Source organism: Callionymus lyra, chromosome 7 (genome assembly GCF_982586985.1).
Source record: "Callionymus lyra chromosome 7, fCalLyr1.hap1.1, whole genome shotgun sequence".
In the NCBI taxonomy this organism is placed as follows: Eukaryota; Metazoa; Chordata; class Actinopteri; order Syngnathiformes; family Callionymidae; genus Callionymus; species Callionymus lyra.
Genome location: NC_141824.1, coordinates 21431148 through 21452583, shown reverse-complemented (window position 1 = coordinate 21452583; position 21436 = coordinate 21431148). Strand labels below are relative to the sequence as shown.

Sequence of the window (21436 nt, the reverse complement as noted above, 5' to 3'; positions counted from 1 at the left end):
ATGAAGTAGACAATGAAAGGACATTAAAAATAAATAATAGACAACAAATGGAGGGTCGCCTAATAAGTTTGAAACCCCTGATTTATAATGTTTTGCCAATATTTGTTTTTATATTTATTATTTATTTATTTATTAATAACCATTACAATAATTAAAAAAGAAAATCATCACAAACGTTTATAAAAATGTGTACGTGTATGTTTGACAAAAAAAAATCTTCTTTAGTGCGTAATATCAGAAGTAAATAGTCTGCTTTATTATTTAAAACCAACGCAATAATTCGTTCAGAACAATATTTATCGTTAACTTTACATTATTTTTCTATTTGCTCATATGTCCCGCCCATGTGTTCTCACTCCACGCCATTAGGTGGCGATAGTTCTCCGCCCTATTGATTAATCTATCAGTCAGTGTCACGAGTTGGGCGGAGTTATTTTAGCTTAGCTTACAGCGCTAGAGTGAACGTCGTCTACGTTCGTAAAATGTCTCCTTCCTTTTTCTAAAATACGAAAGTTCAGTGGCGTTTATTATAACGTAGCGTAATTTGTACCTCTGTTTTTTTTCTGAAAGAAGAATGGATGCAGTCAACGCGTTCAACATGGAGGTAAAGTTTGTTCCTGGTACCGAGAGCTAAGCTACGTCTGACCGTGTAGCTAATGCTAAATTGTCGATCACAACAACGTCGTTTTACGTCATGTTATTGAATTAAATGTTACTATTGATGTTTTAAACATATTTTTGTTTAAATGTTGTGTCAGATTTGACGGTGAAATTATATTTGACGTCCGCGGCCTTGTGGTTGTGTTGCGAGGCCTTCATTTGTGGGGCTTTGCCTTTAAACACGTAAATATACGTTGATATCTTTCACTCACGACTTAAAAAAAGTATTAACTTAGATTTCAATAATTGAATAACTCGCGATATAAAACCAGCCCGTTTATGTATACATTGAGTCACCATATAGCTTTATATCGTAACATGTATATTGTTATTTTTTTTGTTCACCTTTCTGAAAAGTATCTTACGTAAAATTTAAGTAAACGTGTGTTGTGTGTTTATGTGTTTGTACAGGTAAAAGTAGAATATAGTTCAAAACTTCATTCAAGTCAATAATAGTCAACTTCAAATGTAATACTAATGTGTTGTATATCCTCGGTCCATGCAAAGTGGGATGTCAAGGCTTTATTTGTTATCTTGGCTTACAGTTTTTGAAAACCACATATTCCAAATCTCAGAAAATTGGAATATTTGAAAACTGTTCAATACTATTATCTGATGTGACACTTTGAGCCTATTCATCCAAAAACACCTATGAAGGGATCCTGAGTCTTTAAATTGTCTCCCAGTCTGGTTCAGTAGAATTCCCAATTAATGGGGAAGAATACTGAACCAATAGTTTTGCAGAAACACATCCTTGACAACCTCCACAAGGAGGGAAAGTCTCAAAGGGTAATTGCTAGCTAAGTTTGATGCTCTAAGAGTGCTATATCAAAGCACACTAATAAGAGCTATCTGGAAGGGGAAAGTGTGTAAGAAAAAGGTGCACAAACCGGAAGAATTACCGGAGTCTGGAGAGGATTGTCAGGAAAAGCCCATTTAAAAGTGTAGGGGAAATTCTCTAGGAGTGGACCGAGGCTGGAGTTAGTACATCAAGAGTCACCACACACAAACAGATCCTGGAAATGGGCTTCAAATGTCATCTTCCTCTTATCAAGCCGCTCCTGAACAACATCAGAATCTTCATACCTGGGCTGAAGACAAAATGACTGATCTGTTGCTCAGTGGTCCAGAGTCCTCTTTTCCGATGAGGGCAAATTTTGCATCTCAATTGGAAACCAAGGTCCCAGAGTCTGGAGGAAGAATGTAGATGCACACAATCCAAGATTCTTGAAGTTCAGTGTCAAGTTTCCTCAGTCTGTATGGTTTTAGTAAGTAAGTAAGTAATATTTATTTATATAGCGCTTTTCGAGACCATTTTAGGGAGCCATGTCGTCTGCTGGTGTTGGTCCACTGTGCTTTACTGAGTTCAGAGTCAACTGAGCTGTCTATCAGGAGATTTTAGAACACTTCATGGTTTCTTCAGCTTTATGAAGATGCTGACTTCATTTTCCAACAGGGTATGGCACCTGCCCACACAAAAGTACCAAAACCGGTTTGAACAATCAGCAACCTTGCCAGACCTGAACCCCATAGAGAATTTATGGTGCATTACCAAGAGAACGATGAGAGACATGAGACTGAACAGTGCAGCAGGGCTAAAGGCCACTATCAAAGCATCCTGGTCTTCCATAACAGTCTTCTGAACAGTGCAACAAGCGGATAGCGTCCATGCCAAGTCTTTCACAGAGGGACAATATTTCTTTGCTCAAAATTCCCTTTCTGTTATTTCTATGTGAAATTCAAATTTTGGAGGTTTTCAATTTGAGGTTTCATAAGTTGTAAGCCATAATCATCAAAATTATATCAAATGATGACTTGAAATATCTTGAGTTGCATGTTATGAACCGTATTAATTTGTTTTGAAAAGTCGTACATTAGTTTCACTTTGTAAATCTAATTGCTGGAATAAACAAACCTTTGCAAGATACTCCAATTGTTTGGAGTTTCACCTGTATATATGCGTGTGTATGTCAATAATGGTTGTTGTCGATGTAAGTCAATTCATCTGTTACTAGCTGGTTTAGTTTGAGCTATTAAATGTTTCGTTGCGACAAATTTCTTGATTTATTCATTATTAACAGTCACTCAAATCATTTGTGGGTCTATGATCTAGAGTAGTACTGTAGTGATGTACAATTTAATCTCAATTTGAAATGAGTAACAAATTACTAGTTACTAACTAACTATTTAACAAACAATTCAATTGGTAATTGTTAACTCCAATAATTCATGTTTTACCAAGTAAAATTTAAGCGGTTCAGTTTGTCTTTGTTTCTACAACTTCCTCGATTGTTAAGAAATTCTGACCTGCAAAAAAACATGTTTGTTATTCTGTTTTGTGTAATCACATTCAGGGGACTTTGACTTTGCAGTGCATTTGTCAGAAGATGAAAAACGAACATTTACCATCCTTTTATGCAAATCGATTGACCGAATTTAATTTAAATTGATCAATTCCGTGCTTCTTAGAATAAAAGGCAATTTTTTAGTTACTATGTATTGGTAGTAATCAGCACTTAAATGATGATACTATTTATGAAGAGGATAGACGTGGCCAGCAAGGATGGACTTTTTCCATCTGGCTCAATATTTGAATTTTTATTATTTTTTATTTTTTTAGATGTTATCAATTTGTTACTCATTGTTGAAAATGGCCAACTTTAGTTTTAATGCTTATTGTAGGCTGGAAAGACTTGATTCAAAATGCTTGATCATAATTGCCTTCTTTCTTGTTAAACCCCCTTTCTTGTGTTTTCATCCTTTGTCGTAATGCCTCTTTGTGTGTCCCAAAGGCGCTTGATTAAAAAAAAAAAATGCAATGTTAAATACATCAAATTGATTGTCAGGTGGCTGGGTACAACTAGAAACTTGGAACTCACGTCAACACAGGATTAAAAACTTGGCGTGAAATGCATGTCGGTAGTCCTGTAATGTGATGGTGCCCTGAAATGAATTTGCATTGTGTGATCAAATTCAAAAAGACACAATAAATATGCTTAAGAAGTTTGTCCTTTTAATATAGAATATGCTATTTTAACTTACAGCTCCTTAGCCGGGTTAAAATGAAATATCTATTTTAGTTTGCCATTTTTTCAGACATTTTTTTGAAATGTCTTTTTTCTATTATCAGCTTTTCTCCATGATCGAGATGAAGCCTCCAATATCTCGAGCTAAGATGATGTCTGTTACCAAGTCTGCAATCAAAGCAATCAAGGTACAAAAATCTACTTTATTCACTTTTATAATGTTGAAATAGTTCATGTTTTGTAAGGCAATGATACAATTATTGCAGATAGATTTTCCTACGTGTTCATGCAATTGTATGTGTGACAGGGTTCCTCTTAAGGCTTATAATTTCATCCTAATATGGTGAAGAATGGGAAATTAATTTTTTTTTAAATGTTTCAAATTGTGATGGCAGCTTTGGCCACATGTTTGCAGGTTATTTAAAGTCATAAATGTATGTTACACAGCAGATATAGTCACAATAAGTTAAGACACTAACATTTAAAATTCCTGTCCTTGGATTTTGGATTGTAGTTACAGTGTGACATATGTTGTGGTACTGATGTGTTTATTGCCTCTTTGTTCTTAGCTTTACAAGCATGTTGTCCAGATAGTTGAAAAATTCATCAAAAAGGTATGGATTACCTTTTTTAAATGGTCAACAGTCTAATTTGGGAAATTTGTTGTAGAATACGAATTGTTTAGTTTTTTTTTGTTAACAGTGTAAGGCAGACTTGAAGGTTCCTGGCTTGTACGTGGTCGACTCCATCGTCCGGCAGTCTCGTCACCAGTTTGGTGTGGAGAAAGATGTTTTTGGACCCAGGTTTTTAAAGAACTTCCATGAAACCTTCCAAAACTTGTGTCTTTGTCCTCATGAAGACAAGGTAGGATTGGCTGTTGGGCTGCTTTTAAGAATAGAAAGAGAAGGAAATGGTGTCTTATGTTTGGTTGGATTTTACAGACCAAGATAATTCGCGTTTTGAACCTGTGGCAGAAGAACGGGGTGTTTGACATGGGCATTCTTCAGCCTCTAATGGACATGGCCAATGGAAAAGTGGTGCCTTCACCCCCACGTGAAGGTAAAGTTAAAATGTTAAAACTATATTTTTTTCATAATGAGGAAAATTAAAACACTTGATTTTATTCTATTAAATATAATATAAGATAATATTTCTGTGTAATATATTTCTACTCTAAAGGTTATAGACTCGAGCGCTGACAGGAGTTGCACTTAAGTAAAAATGTATATACATTCCACATGAGTTTCTTATCTACAAGAAAAGGCTCTTTCCTCTTTGTCTAATTGGATTGAGGGCATAAGAAACCTGTTTGACAATCAAACACTGTAAATGCATAAACGGCTCTAAAGGTTAAATCAAATGCATCTATATTTCTGTTTTGCACCACATTCACAGCAACTGTTTAGATGTAAAAATGTAATCTTCATATCGTATCTTTTGCTCTGTTGAAACTATTTCTACTTGTGTATAATTTAATTTGTTAAAATATTGACTATTGTTGGTGTCTTTTTCTGCCCTATTTCAGTTTTGCAGTTGAATAACGAGCATTCCTTCACTTGCACAGTTCCCCGTGACCCACAACCAGAACCTGCTGTTGCTCCCACTCCTACTGTTCCCAATCTGTCCAACCTTCCCAGTTCCGACGCTTTAGCAGCCGTGGCTCAGCTGTTTCAGTCCCCTCACGGCCAAGAGGTTGGTCAGCGTTTCATTAACAAAACAAGACGACAAGACATTGCTGCATGTGAACCTGTTTTGTCTGTGCTGCAGCTCCAAAGAATGCTCCAGAACATCCAGCAGGCAGACAGATCTGTTGCACCAAATATCTCCAACGTTCCCCAAGCTGTATCCCAGATGCCGCCAGCCCAGTTTAACCAACACAACATGGATCAAGAGAGAAGAAACCCCTTAGCTGAGGTGACGATGAACGTTTTGATCTCAACTTTCTTCTGTGATTTACTTCTAAAGCTCTGACGTTAACATGTCCATTCATTCTTTAGAAACTGCTTGACCGGTTTGAGTATGATGATGAACCGGATGACCCTAAAAAGGAAAATGCCCTCCACCCACAGTGAGTGACCAGAGATTCTGTTCATAGCTTAATATAAGGAAATACTTATTAATTCATATTTCCTTTAGGTCGGCTTAATTTGCTGTATTACCTCGACAAAATAATAATCGTATTTTTCTTACTGTATTTTTTTTTTTTTTACAGGGCAATTCCTGAAAGTTCACATCCGTTTGCTCCAATGAGCAACATGCAAAATATTCATCCACATTTAATGGGACAGACTGGAATCATTGAGGTATTTTAATACGACTATTTTATGCATGAAAATGTAATGTCCAGTATTTATGAGTGTTTTGATTTCAGCACGGTGGTATGATGAATCATGGCAACTATCAGAGAATGGCAGAAAACCAACATCCAAATCAAACTCTTTCACAGCCACAGCAGGTACTTGTCCGACATTGTTTTTCTAATTTGAATGTGTTGACACATGGGAAGCCTTTGTCTGGATTTCAAAATGTCCTTTCCTTGATACGAAGCTTAGTTGAGCTTAATTCAATAGTCACGAGAAATTAATTTGTTTTTGTCACACAGGGAAACACGAGGGAGGACTCGAGGAGAGACGGCAGATTTCGAGGACAAGGCAGATCTGGGTCCAGGTGAGTTGCTGAGCCTAGTTATTATAAATGTAAAACGGTTAAATAATTTTAATTCAGCGTTTATCAAATGACTAAATTGAAGTGATTATTTATGTTAAACTTTTCTTTTTATTGAAGGTCACCTAGAAGGAGGAGATCCAGGTCTTCATCCCGTACAAGGCGGCCGAGACACAGGCGTTCCCGCTCTCGCTCTCGGGATCGCACTCGAGATCACAGGCGATCTCGTTCTCAGGACCGGGCGGAGAGGGAGGCAGAAAGAGAGCGGAGACAGAAGGGTCTTCCTACCATCAAAAGCCAGACACTCAGTGGTATGTTTCAAAATACAAAAAAAATCTGTAGAAGTTTATTTTATTTCAATGACAATAAATTATAAGAGCTTTTGTTCAAGTGTAATATTTGAGGAAAGAACACTCAACTTGACTATTGAACAAAAAGATTATATTTTAAGATGTTTAGGATTTCAATGTTTTAACAGATTTGTACTGTCATATTCGTTAATGCTGTTTCAAGTGGAAAATGTACCTTACTGTATACTGTTGCTCTGGTGGTGGTTAGTTTGCAGCACGACTCTCTGGGTTGGGCAGCTGGACAAGAAAACCCAACAGACTGATGTGATGTCTCTCCTGGAAGAGTTCGGCCAAATTGAGTCCGTCAATGTAAGTTGAATAGTTTTTTTTTTTAATATTATCATTATGCTGTGTAACGCCACTGTTTGTTTGTGTAGATGATTCCTCCCAGAGGTTGTGCCTACATCGTCATGGTCCATAGAATGGATGCCTACACTGCCTTGAACAAACTCAGCAGGGGCTCGTACAAAGTCAATCAGAAACCTGTCAAGGTAACTACTGTTTAATTGTTTAACTAGCTTTGTGGGAAGTCTGCAATGCGGTTATTGATGCACAGTTCAGGGCTGTTGTGACCACACAAAGAATCCTCCCTTTCACAGAAGTCTATTCAGATGTGCTAAACCATGCTTACAATACACTCCTTGTCTGTCATGTGCATGTTCAGTATCTGTGAAGCACGTGATGTGGACATGGAAGAACTGTAGCGCTTGTTTTGTTGTGAAGGGTTAATTCAGCTGACAATCTATTTATTCATTACAATTCAAATGTTTATTCAAGGGTATGTTGAAGGAATAAGTATTGAGGACAGGATCATACAAATGTAGATGTATTCACAGATGAATCATATTTAAGCTTCATGGACAGATTTTATGTTCGTTAAATGCTTGTTTAAAAAGGCTAAGTTAATTATGTTTTCCTCGATTAAGTCGGGTGTACAGAAGTGTTTGTAAAAACACTGTGTGTTTGTTTAGATTGCCTGGGCTTTGAACAAAGGAATAAAACAGGCACACAAAAAGCTGTGGGACGTGGAGCGAGGAGTGACCTACATACCCTGGAGCAAAGTGAAGGTGGATGAGTTGGAGAGCTACCGTGAAGGAGGGATGTTTGATCCCGATACTTTAAGTCCAGGTAAATAGGGTTTTTTTTCCAATCTCATTTGGCATGTGATGAGTCGGAGGTCTTATGTTGTCATGTTTCTCTGCTCAGAGTGGAAACACCTTGTGGAAGTAATTAAACCTGCACCAGTGAATGGCGTGCTTGAAGCATTACCTGCAGAGGGGCCCATCGTCGCTCCAGTCCAGGTAAAACACTACAGTCTTATGACATTTTTCTCCCTCCTCCTGCTTTGTTCCCCACTTCCCTTCATATTAGCTATCTGGAAAAATAAAGATTTTTACATAAATAGTGGAGCTAAGAAAAAAATATATAGTGCTGATACAAATGTGCAGTATTTAATAAAGATGGTCTCATTGAACGCTTGTTTAATTCAGAGATGTGACTTCTAATACATTATCTTGTTTATATTAAGAAAATAAGTGCTTCTTTGGTTGGCAATGTTGCCAAAATATCTAGTTTTCTCCAATTGTATCTAAATACTATTACTTGTATATGAAAATTAATTAAAAATAATATATTTGGTGCACAATGCAGTTGAAACCCTTGACGAACAAACACTTCAAGCCTATTGCTGATGAGAATCAGAACTTTTAAAATATATTTTTTAAATGCACTATAGTAGCATACTTAAAAAAAAAAAAATCCACACATGTAGTAGACTACATATATAAATATATATAATTATTCAATCTTCAGGGGAAGGATTATGTGGTTACTTATTTTAAAGACTATTTAGCATTCAAAGCCATACAAATGTGCTCTTCCTGCTGTTTTACAAATTCATCATCAGTGCTCCATTCGTCATGTGTTCTCTTTCTCATGTGCCTCTTGACACGACTTGTATTGTTCTGAATCTCCTATCAAATAAAGTGGGATTTCCAAAAACACAAATAACTGTGATATTTTAATATAATTGTATTTCTGCTCACATTCACTCTATTTTTAAAAATATCTAAACATTCATGTTTTCTTTTGGCTTCCTTTATTGTTGTGGTTGATTTCAGCTTTCTATTATTGGTGGTTGAATTCTGTTGTTTCTTAAGGAACCAATTGAACAATTGGTTAATGTTTCCCTCTGGTTATGTCCAATGTACCGTAATTAAAAGCAATAATCATCAACATAAATCTTTAAAGAAAACAAATGAAGACCAGATTGAAACATAGACATTAGTGTCAGGCTTTGTCTTTTCCTGTTGGAAATGTAAATGGCACATTTAGGTAACTAAAGTAGATACAACTTATTTTAAATGTATGTATCGCACACAAGCTACTCCTGTTTAATTTAATCAAATTATGATTTGAGATCAGAAAGTCTAAATGGGGGAAAAAAAAAAAAGTTTGAATTTGTGTTTTACCTGTTTTCTTCCTGATTTTTGTTTTAACACTGAACATATTCAAAGCCTGGTAAACCCATAGACATTCTTATAATTAAAGTTTTAAGCCGTCTCACTTGATATTTGTGCTGTTGGCTTCTTGATGCTCGTCAACAACTTCCAGGTATCAGATAGCTTTGCTGTAAAACTGAACCCTCAGCTCTCCTGGTGCCTAAAGCTTTCCTGTGTGGGGGGAAATGATGCCGTCTTTTTGTTTTGACCCTTTTTAAAAGTTTTTTTGGACTTCTGCTAAAAAAAAAGCTTCTGGTCCACAGCCAAGAATCTTTTGGAACACAGTAAAGCAAAACTCGTAACTTTGTGTTAATTCCAAAAAATGTTTAGGGTTTTGTTTTCACTGTCGGTAAGTTTGTAAGTTTTTCAAAATATACATTAAATAGAAATGTTTTTAGACTCTGGATGGAAATCTCTGCCTGCATGTTAATAACGCATGATTAAGGGTAAATGATTCACCGCATATTCAGGAAGTTCAATTCTTAGATACTTTCCATTTTGTGTGTATAGCTTTTTTAAGAGTATATGATAACATCTCAGACTTGTGTGGGATTTTCAATCAAGGCCTATTTAGTAAACGATGTGGTAAACAATGAAAAGTCACATGATCAGGTAAATCTGCAACTGGAGAAGGATGAGCTCGGCGACCGGGAGTTGAGGACCGCCAGCTGGTAAGAAAAGTACAGCACATGTGGAAGAGTCGCTGTACAGTGGAGCGACGTCTCCCATGTGTGAGGGTGTTTAGTGTGTGTGATGTTATGATGTTTGGAAATTGAAAATTTGAACATTAGGAAGGTCCGATTATGCCACCGCTATTCGTTGTTATGTCCTGCTCATTTTACTGTTAAACCCAGTATTGGTATCGTATCAAAACACTGACTTTTGGTTCCTTTTAGTCTGCAAAGATGTCGACAAATGGTTAGCACCTGCAAAATTCAGAGCTACTTTGATAATGTTTGCATTACAGTAATAATTTAAATTCATTACCCTTTTTCTTAGAAAGGCTTATTGAAATTTAAATTACACTAAAGTCTAAAATGTGGATGAGTGTCTAAAGAATTCTATGTGGTGCTTGTTGAGATTTTTCAAGTGGTGACCAAGATTTCTGTTTCCTAATTTCGTCAATGGTGCTGCACTGTCAAAACCATAAAGGTGTTTCAGTAGGTTTTACCTTGAGTGGTTAACTTCAGCTAGATTCTAAAGAAAGTACATGCGTGTTAATCCCAACTTGTAACGATATGTTAGGTGATGATAACCTTTTTAAATAACTTGGAATGCAAGCAAACCTGTGGTTTCATAAATTCAACGTTGATTCTATGTAGAAGTATATTGTTCAAACGCAAAATGGGGTACTTTAGGTCGCCTAAGAATTCCCTGCAATTTGGAGCTGATCACAGCATCACAAAGGTCTCGAAAGTCGGGCCATATAAAGCTGCTAAACAAGGAAGTTGTGCATTTTGGAACCGAGACAAACTGGGATGCTGACACTGCTTTCCCAAGCACTGAGGCTTGAATCCAATAATCGACAATCACATTCCATCTAACAAACATTGCAGAGAAACTAAAAACTGTTACACTACCAGCAGATGCTGCTACTCGGTGGTTCTAAGATAACTTCTGTCCTATGCAGTGACTGTAAAAACGGGCTCCCAGTCTGAGTCAGAACCAAGAATTCTACAATGTCTTCAATGCTTAGTCCATATCTAAATTTAAATTAAAAAAATATATATTGAGCTGTAAGTTTAAAGACTTGTAGACGAAAGATAATGTTCCTCTTAATATAGTTTAAAATAGGCTAAACAAAAAAAGGTGTGTTCTCAACTTGGTCCAGCTCTTTACAGTAACCAGAGTGATCTTGATCGGCGCACTATTGCCCCAGGTCTAGAGGTCGACAGAGGTCATTGAGACGGGCGGGCTTGTGATTACGTTAACCACCTACTATCAGCTCTCCAGACACCAGTAGTTCCTCAGTGGACACAGAGGTGGATCAGACTTGGACCACAATCGGCTTTTCAAGTTGGATTTTTACATGATGTCATGAAGTGACGGACTGCGTGAGAAGCTTCCTCACAAGGTAAGAGTTCCACACCGTCCATAAACGACAATCAGTCAGAACCTGACTAGACCCAAACAGACGGTCCCAGCTGCAGCACAGGAGCTGTACACTGCTGCCGGCATGTAGCAGCTGTCTGCAGAGAGGTGGCGCCCCTGCTTTGTGTTCCTTGCACCGCTTTATCTGACACGCTCATGCCTCATCTATCAATAACTCCTCACAGACCTACATCTCATTATAAATATAACATGAAAAAGTGTTTTCATAGAAGCAGCATTTCTCATCTTTGCCTCCATTAGTCGAACAAAAACATGTCTCAGCTAAAAGCTCAGCCTTTGATGTATGAGTTACAAACACTAGGAGAGTTTAGTACTTGTAATGCATCCGAGAGTGAGATATTGCTCTATTTTTGCCAAGATAGAAAATCATTATTTCAACTCCACATGATACACAGTTTCTCAAATGTGCTCCTCTGTCTGCAATAGTTGAGTCTTTTCTTGTACGCCGTGATTGTTTGGTGTTAATGTGCATGTATGACCACTGATGACATGATCTTCTGACGTAGTTGGTCGCTGTGATGGAGGTGGTCTAGAAGGTCATGGACCTCTTACACTTGGTACTTTCACTGGAGTCAAATGATTGCCTTAGATCTTTGTTTCTGAAGGGTGTAACCTTTCAGTCCAGCTGAAGCTAGACATGAACATGTGCACAACTGTGCTGCATGTTCTCCTAGAATGCATTCTTACATTTAAATTATTTTAAATTAGTTGTAGCTGTAATTAATTTAAGATGCTCTCGTTAACTTCAAAGTTAGGCATAGTTTCCTCCCAAAAACATTATGCATGTTGGTCGTCACACAACTCTGGTAAGGCATGTTTGTTTTTAGTCGGTGAGGACTTTTGTTTCCACAAATCTATTTATTAATGACATAGAAACATCTTAAGATTTTTGTTTGTGCAGGCCCTGATTTGCTCAGACTCCTGTGTTTGTCTTATGTGTCTTGGCCTTTTAAAGTATATATTTTAACTGTGTATTGTTTTGATTGTTAAAGCGCTTTGTGACCCTGGTCTAGTGAGTGATTTACAAATAACTATTACTTACCTCTATAACCCTTTTAAATGGGAAAAAAACAAGTTTTTTTGGGGGTCAGTTACTCACCAGCTAAGTTTAATCACAAGGACTTTGTTTTAGAAAGTAGTCGTTTTCTCTCTATATAAATTGTCATGATTAATTTTGGGTTGATAAAATGTACTTCAATATACTTTTATCGTGCTTTTAAAACGGCTGAAAGCGGGTTCACCGGAGATATTTTCCTGGTTTAGATGCGCTCTGGACATGTGGGCCAAACAAAGGTGAGTATAAGTCGAGTATAAAGCCACTCAAGGTAGTTATAAATAATGCATGACTACCTTCGCTGAAGGGAGAGAATATTATTGATAAAGACCCAAAACTTCAAAGAGGTAACAAGAGTCAGGGGGGAGGGTTCCCTAGGGAGTTAAGGTGAGCCCTGAATTTCCTTTCTAATGGATTCAGAGAGATGAGTCGGAGAAAACCTTCTGTACTCTCTAAATCCAAGATATTTCGTCACATAGCTGCTCGGGGCGTTAAAAAAAAAATATTTGCATGTTTTGATTGACAGTCCATTACCAGCAAACCAGTGCTCTCAGGGGCAACCACAGCTCAAATACTTGGGTTTAAAATATACAATTATGTTAAAGAATACGAGGATGAATCCAATTATCTCTGAAAATGTAGCCTTTTGATTTACTGTCAGCATTGGCCAGTACCTATGTACTATTAAAAATGAAGGAAAGTCTATATAGTATCGCAAAAGTTTTTTTCATTTGATTAATGCTAACAATTGACAACCATCTTCACCAGAGGTCTTAAATGTACATGTATTCTTGCATGTTTCCTTACGAAACACTTGTGGTTTCTTTGAACACCTGCAGAGCTCAGGGTGAGCTGTCCAAGTCAACATGACCACTAGAGGCTGTCACAAGCCTATGTAATCTTAAAAAATTGAAAGGAGCACACGGATCAACTTATAACGGGTGTTAAAAGAACTTGTCAAACTAATATTAGAATTTTAAACAAGCACGGACAATATTTCTCTTGGCCTTAAGCTTGAGACGTTTGAGACCTTATTACATCTGAAATGAATATATGAAAACTGCTGTTAGGGTAAGTTTTATTTTCACTTGTATTCATGAGTCACCAACCCCATCATGACTTAAAACACCTTTTATGCATTATCTGCTCCAAGAATGGGCCAACACTCGTGCTTCCATCAACCAAACCTGTTTCACATTGTGCCCACTAGATGGTGGCAGTAACTTACCAGACTGTTATGGATCAAATACACAAACACAGGAATCCTGACCTGGTTGCATCTGATGGGAAGCTGCTTGTCCACCTTGGATTGGATTTAATTGGGGAACAAAATAAGGTTCTTCTTACTCCATCCGGGGCTATAACCTGAGGCAAGTGGAAGCACCTGGGCGGATATGGTAAGAGGCTTCAGATACGCCTGTTGCTAAGCATTACTCCTGTGCTTTGACACACCATTAGTGAAGTCTGACAGTCAAGATAAAGTACATAAAACTTTTTTTTTTTTGATCTTCAAAATGGTTAAAGGATAAAAGAAACATTTTGAAGCTCGTCCGGCTCGAATCTGTGTAGCAACGCTGCAGACTCAAATCTGTACTGGCACTAAACTAGTCTACTGTGCCAAAAAACTGACTAGAGAGTGTATATACATGTTATGGGTTACAGAAAAGTTTGGTGCAGAGACCTACAACTTAAAAGCATGATTTATGAATGTGTTATAGTAGGTGATGAGAAAGACTTCAGCTTCCCTGATAGTAATCATCCCTTTTATTGGGTTTGTGTACCATTGCCTGGAATAATGTGTTCCATGCCGGACTGCTGGCGCAACTGAAAAACTTCCCTGGCTCGGCAGGATTCCATCAACATCGGAGCGTGGTTGCTATGAGGACCAAAACTGAGTATCAGACGGGTCTTATTCTTACTAACTGCATTTCTACGAATGTGTACATTCTGACATGTTTTAAATGTTGAAGTCATCCTATCCCAAGATGCAGTAAGTCTCTGATCATGACCATGTTTTGAACTTGTTACTTTATAAAGTTCTCCCCTGTCTGAAATCTCGGCGATCGAGAGGTTACGAGAGCAGAGTCCATTCTCGCGTAATAATGGGCTTCACGAGTCCGGGTTTTTTCAACGAGTCGCTTGGAGGTGGAGACTTCCGGGATTGATGGAGCGCGGTGACAAACCTTGATGCTCGAACAATCATCAGAGTGGGTGTGGTTATGGTAAACAAGATTTTAGCCCTGTTTTCAGTTGGCGGGGCTCAAGAACATTTTCTAATGTAAATATTTCAATGAAAATAGAGTTTTATACAAACAGACACATAATGATGATACAATAGAGTCCACCATCTATTTAACACACACTTGAATTAACTATTAGTTTTAATTTAAATATCTGTGAACATTTGTCCTGCTTGGGATTCTATCACGTGACTTAAGCTGTTAAGTTTAGTATTTCAATGTATGTATTAATATCCCTTGTTTATAAATCCACATTGATACTAAATGTGTAAATAAATATATAAAGAGGCAGTAGTAATTGAGGCACTGTGCAGATGATAATATTTTATATTGTTAGCATGACCGCAATTAGTAGATATATTTACTGTTCTAACGTTAACCACATGTATTACAATGGGGTCCAGAGCAGTGTTCATTCATAATACCTCACTATATCTCTGTTTACTTTTCATGGATGTACAACATTAAAATAGATTTTATCATCGTACTATTTAAATATTTACCTCCCCTCAATCCAGTTTCCTGTAGTTCTCACTTTATTCGAAACAATAGTCAATGTCTCAGCATCCCACCTTGGCGAAGTGGTGGCCTTGTATGAAAAGTGGGGGAGTTGAAATGTATACATGTTTTTAAGTTTGTTCATTTCGTTCTGTCATGGGATTCCTTTAACCCCCTGAAGGACCATCGAGGGATTAAAGGGCTGGAAATACATTAAAGTCTACAGAACAACCAATGAACTAGTCTTTGATCTGAGCCAGATTAAAGCATTATCAAAAGTTTGACTTAAGATTCACTATCTAAGCAATACTGAGCAGGATGAGGTTTTTTCTATGCATCGTGGACTTGTCAATCAGGAGATGAAAGCTCTGAAATTGTCGTTCGTCGTCACCCTTTATGTTTTCAAGAAGTAAATACTGTAGTACATTCTGTCTCCTGAAAGTCTAACGTGGATGTTTGCTCTGGCGTGTCACCAAACTCTCACTTAAACTGTGGAGTTGAGTGAAGCATGTCGGTAACTGATGCTCTCTGTGTTAGAACAGTTGTATTTGCACTTCTAATGAACACAAACAAATTTTTATGAACATGTGGCAATGAGGCTTGTGTTGGATAGAGTTGTGTGTCGCTTGTGAAGCCGAGGCGATTGCAAGCTGGAGCCCTGAGGCAAGCTTGTGGGTACAGTGCCGTGCACAAGAATGATTAACACGCCGGCTAAATTGTTTTATCGTTAGTGAAACAGGCGTCCAAATTAAAATGCTGTTCAAGAAGGCTTGACGGAAGAGTCACATTTTGATCTCCCACAAAACATGAGTTTAAACCTGGCCGGCTACGTCGTGGTTGATTAAATTTGAATTTAATGCAGATTCATGTTGAAGGAGTCACGAACGAAGATGCTAATGTTTAATTATTTTTTTTACGTCGACAGTTAACATGAAACTTGTTGACAAGAACTTGACGTGTAGGAAAGAGAATTTGACATAAGCAGCTGAATAATTAAACAGAGACTTCCAATAACACTAAAAAGTATGTTGAAGGAAAGAAAAATAGCTTGAGTGTTTGATTGAGGACAAACATAGATTATTAAGGCTAAATATTATTGTAATCAGACTCATCATTTAGTTCAACCTGCAACGACGGCTAAAGAATATTTGCCCCTTGTGTGATTGTGTTTGACATCCCTGGTATAGAATATTTTCAGATTCTGTTTGTGATACAAACAGCAACGTCCTCACTTTCCATTTAAGTTAAACCATTGGCCTATAAAGACCCATCAACTTAAGTATTGAGATGGAAAGAGAATAATGATGCTAACAGATAGCATCACAACATGTGCTACCACGGTGCCATAAGAAACCTTACACTAAGTCTATCAAGGCAGGAAACTTAAGTTTTAAATATCCAGGTAAAATTCTCATTTTTTTGAAAATGATTTTGTAGTTTTGACAAATGATTGCTAAGGTGCAACAAGGTGACATGGCTATTTCATGCTAAGCTAGCAGGGGATGCTAGCATCACACTCTAAACCAGTTTTTCTACTAGATAGATAGATAGCTAGATATATAAAACTTTATTTATCCCTCTGGAGGTCTCCTTAGGGAAATTATTTTTCCAGTCAGCACACAGCAACACAGACGATAGATTCATAAAAAAAGAACAAAGTTTCTATAAAAAAGTGCAAAAGTTGAAGAAAATAGATCAAAGAACAATAACAAAGACAAAGGATACAAAGATTAACATAGAATAGACTCATCTTTTCGCTCCACTCCTGCCGCCAAACTCAGAATTATATAATCCAATAGTACAACTGTCACCAGTGAGTCCAGCTTCCTGATCAACCTGTCCAACCTGTTGACGCTCCTCCTGGACACATTCCCACCCCAACACACCAAAGCATAGAACAGGACACTGGCCACCACGGACTGGTAGAACATGCAGAGGAGCTTCCTGAGATTTACATGGTCTGTGTTGCAGAAACAGTCCAGTTTACTGTCCAGCCACACATCGACGTACTTATAGTTATGAACTATCTCCACCTCGTCGCCCCTGATGGACAATGGACGTGGCTTTGTCCTGGACCTCCCAAAGTCCAAGACCAGCTCCTTGGTCTTTGAGGTGTTCAGCTGCAAGTGGTTCCTCTCAATATATGGTGAAGAGGAGAGGGGCCAGTACTGTCCCCTGAGGTGCTACTGTACTGCACACCCCAGTGTCAGACTTGAAGTCCTTCAGCCTGACACACTGTGGTCGATCAATGAGATAGTCCGAGATCCAGGAGACCAGACCAGGGTCCACATGCATCCGTTTCAGTTTGTCCTGCAGCAGAATGGGCTGGATGATGTTGAAGGCACTAGAAAAGTGAGAACTGAGCACTCAGCCGCTTCCTTTATCCAGGTGTGAGTAGGTCCGATGCGATGGTGAAGGATGGTATCTTCTACATCAACTGCTGGCCGGTAGGCAAACTGCAGGGGGTCTTGCGCATGCTGAACTTGTGGCCCGAGATGTTTGAGGACCAGCCGCTCCAGTGTCTTCATCAGCTGCGAAGTCAGTGCTACCGGTCTGTAATCGTTCAGCTCGCTTGGCCGGATCTTTTTTCGGGACCGGAACGATACAGGAAGTCTTCCACAGAGTTGGTACTTTCTCCAGCCGTAGCCTGAGGTTGAAGACATGCTGGAGCGGCTCAGCTAGTTCAGCAGGGGTTTAGCATTTGAACAGACAGTTTGTCAGAACCAGCAGCCTTCCCTGGACGAATAAATTGATGTTAAAAATGTCACTTTCCTAAGTGAGTAAACACGACAAGGTCCAGGGTAGGTGTCATGGGACAAATAGATGGACTTTATTGATCCCTCTGGATGTCTCGTTCGGAAAATTGTTTTCCGAGCCAGCACACAGCAACACAGACGATAGATTTATAACAAAAAAGTGCAGTAAAAAAGTGCAAGATGACACAATCTAAATCTAAAGATAAACAACATAGATCAAAGAAAAATAACAAAGACAAAAAATACAAAGATTAAAATAGAATATCATCATCTTTTCAATCCATTCCTGCCCCCAAACTCTAGAGTTAAACAGCCAAATAGCACGAGGAATGAATGAGTCCCTGAGTCTATTAGTATTGCATCATGGGAGGAGCATTCGTTCACTCCATCTGCTTCTCTGTTCACTGATGACAGTGTTCAGAGGATGACTGTCATCATCCATGATGGACAGTAGTTTGTCCAGAGATCTCCTCTCAGCAACTGTCACCAGTGAGTCCAGCTTCATGCCAACCACAGAGCCAGCCCTCCTGATCAACCTGTCCAACCTGTTGACACTCCTCTTAGACATGCATTCTAGTGTTGTCCTCTGAGACTTTTATCTGGTGAATATTTGTACCTGTGTTGCTGAGAAGACTCCCAGAGGACAGGTGACGTACTGCACCACCATTGTCTCTACGCGTTTCTCTTTGTACTTCAAATATCTCCTTGGAGGAAATGTGTGTTATAATACAACATTGTTATTTAAATTCATCACAGTTGAGGGTTATTTTCAATTCCACTTTACAATGTATCTGATGGACTCACTGCATTAGCTAGGTACTGACCACTGCAGACCATCAAGGGAAGGTTATGATGCGGGTTTTAGTTTCTGTGACAGTGATGCATAACAAAGCGCAAACTTTCGCTTTTTTTCTTTATATACCTTAAACATTAACAATATTGTTAATGCCCGAGTCAGTTCACGGGACGCCATTACGTTGTCGTTTTATTGTTCACACGAATGTTTAATAGAAGCGTTCTTGATGCTTTGTGACTATAATTGTTGCTGTTCATCCTCCTCTTTGTCGTGGTAAATTTACATCGAAATGACTCCATTCCCTCAAACCTCACTCGAGTTGAAACTGAATTGTTTGTGTCATAAGTGTCCTGAGCACACTTTGGTTTTCCCCTTCATTGTAAAGCGGCAGGATCGTTGAGCATGTTGACAGTCAAAAATGACATGAATAAAAATGTTTTTTGACTTTTGTGCTTGTCCTTTAGAGTTATTTTGCTACTTTTTCTTTTGACTATGTGACCTTGGTCTAGTAAAGTGCTCTACGTATAACTATAGTTTGTGTTCTCCGTGTTTTTCTTAATGTGGGAATAAAGACAAAAATATTGTCCTTCCTTCCTTTCTTTCTTCCTGTCAAAATATTATAACGGCATCTTAAAGGCACCAGGAGCAACTGGGGTTTGTGTCTTGCTCAAGGACAGGGTTGGGATTAAATCCTTAAATAATGTGTTCGCTCATGTGAATCATGTCACGTTAACGTGTCAATTTATTCTCCCCGTTGGTTGTCTTGTAGGTGCCTCTGGTTCATCAGGCCACGACCCCTCTTGGTAGTCCGCCTGGGTTTCCGAGTCCCATCATGATGTCACCCACAGCTGTCGCTCCGCCCCCTTTCGTCCCCGTAGAGATGAATCCATCAGGCGCACCTGGAGGTGAGAAGATTAAAGCTAAAAGAGTTTTTAGTGCTGATCTAATTAAGCTTCATGAAGCAGTGTCACTATTTTCACAGTCCACTAGATGGCGGTGTCTGCACTATTTTCCTTTGTTTTGAACAACCGTTCTAATGAAACGTCACATTATTTTTAAACTGGTGGCGCCACCTACTAACCTCTAAACAACATGACACTGTTTCATGAAGCTTCATCAACACATCACTGATTTTTTTTTTTTTAAAGGAGATAGTGATTCCTCTCGCTGATTAGGCTTTTTAAATTAAAAGGAAGGTCTGACTGCTCCGTTAACAGTTGCTCCGATTTTTTATTTATTTCTTGCTACAGCGAGCAATAAGTAGCTTGGTGTGTTGTTGCCGAGGTCGCTTCTTCTGAGTGCGATGTGGCGGGACACCCTGGAAAGTTTGCAACAATTGAACATCTGTAGAGCAAGTGTGGGACATTTCGTTCACACATTTTTAACAGCGATTGTTATGCAACTTCTTGGGGAAAAAAAAATACACAATGGGGGACAAATAGGGCAAAATAAAACAAATACTGTATGCATTTAGTTATTTATAAAGAAATGTAAACCATATATTCATTATTGTACAGTTTGGGATCCATAATAAATACTTTTATTAGTGGATGAAGGCAGATCATTTAATATTAAATATAATAATAAAAAACTTCATTAAATCTAATTAATCATTAAATTAAATGATAAAAGAATGACAAACACAATTATCGCTAATGAACAAAAATATGTTTTTTTTTCTAAATGTAGATCTAAAACAATAAATTATTTTAATAAACTCATGAAGAAATGAAGCTAAATAAAAGTCAAATATTTTATCATATTTCTTCATGATCACTTTTATAGTTTTACGTTTCATTCTAAAACATTTCCGTGTCTTCACAGGAACCTTGAAACCTCTGGAGGAAGATCACAAAGATAAGATGTCCAGTCTGAACCTGGAGCAGCCGCTGGGTTCCCCGCCGGGTCCTGGATTGACCCACACCAGTCTGCCAGTGCTGAGACCAGGGTTGCCGCCCATGCAAGGCCCCCCCGGGATTCCCCCGTTCCTCCCACCCCCCAACATGCCTCCACACATGATGCCACCAAACATGTTCATGGCCAACCGCTTCAGGATGCCCATGAACTTCCCGTCCGGAGGACCTCCTCCGTTCCCTCGACCCATGCCGCCTTTCAGGAACCTGAGGCCGGGGTTCGGACCGCCTCCACCTTTCCAGAGAGGAACCTGGTAGAAGCTGCTGTTAGTTCCACCCTAGTGTAAATAAAAACCGCTCACGTTTGTATATTTTGCTCCCGACAACTCTTGACTTCATATGTTTTAACTTGCATTTTTGTACATAGACGACGTCTAGCGTGTTTGTTTACGGACCTTTTGTTCTCGGAGGAGCGTCAGGAAGATGATTTGGAAGAAGATTATGTTAGTGAATATTAAAAAAAACTACCAATTTAACCTGATTTTTTTCCTTTCTTGAGTCAATGAAAATAACTTCAGAACTTTTTACTGCAACAAACATCATCAAACATAGACACCATTATCTTTTTTCATTTAAAAAAAAGTGTTGAATAAAAATGTATATATTGACTTGATTTGGCAATACATGAGTTCATTGAAAACCAATACTGAGAAATATTGAATCTGCAAACTGTATTGTCACTTATAAAACATATCCAATACATTTTTGATAGTTTTAATAGTCGGTAGGTGTAAATCTTTCACTTTATTTAAGAAAAAAATAACTGGTTAATGTATTTGTTTTCCGAATAAATATAATTTATTTACATGCCATTTCAAGGTAATGTCTCTTACTGTATTTAAATGTATTTGTTTAATTTTACTAAC

General features: G+C 38.2%; 1 protein-coding gene across 2 annotated transcripts; it reads left to right on the top strand.

Moving 5' to 3' along the window:
* The first annotated feature begins 420 nt into the window (after positions 1 to 420).
* LOC148075610 (SR-related and CTD-associated factor 4-like) lies at positions 421 to 21046 on the top strand. 2 transcript variants are annotated; one of them, XM_087795049.1, is made up of 18 exons: positions 421 to 604; positions 3791 to 3874; positions 4256 to 4300; positions 4389 to 4550; positions 4628 to 4745; positions 5251 to 5378; positions 5454 to 5600; positions 5684 to 5754; positions 5899 to 5989; positions 6058 to 6141; positions 6289 to 6353; positions 6471 to 6661; positions 6909 to 7009; positions 7078 to 7191; positions 7672 to 7828; positions 7907 to 8001; positions 19427 to 19562; positions 20482 to 21046. In XM_087795049.1, the coding sequence occupies exons 1-18, from the start codon at positions 575 to 577 to the stop codon at positions 20826 to 20828; spliced, it is 2166 nt and encodes a 721-aa protein (XP_087651175.1). In that variant the 5' UTR covers positions 421 to 574; the 3' UTR covers positions 20829 to 21046. The 2 variants fall into 2 exon arrangements, with proteins under 2 accessions (XP_087651175.1, XP_087651174.1); XM_087795048.1 differs by having other exon boundaries at positions 5212 to 5378.
* Positions 21047 to 21436: the final 390 nt, after the last annotated feature.

Coding starts and splice junctions, on each gene's coding strand:
- LOC148075610 (XM_087795048.1), top strand. CDS start 575: ATGGATGCAGTCAACGCGTTCAACATGGAG. Junction 6,142..6,288: donor CTCTTTCACAGCCACAGCAG/GTACTTGTCCGA, acceptor TTTGTCACACAG/GGAAACACGAGGGAGGACTC. Junction 7,010..7,077: donor GCCAAATTGAGTCCGTCAAT/GTAAGTTGAATA, acceptor TTGTTTGTGTAG/ATGATTCCTCCCAGAGGTTG.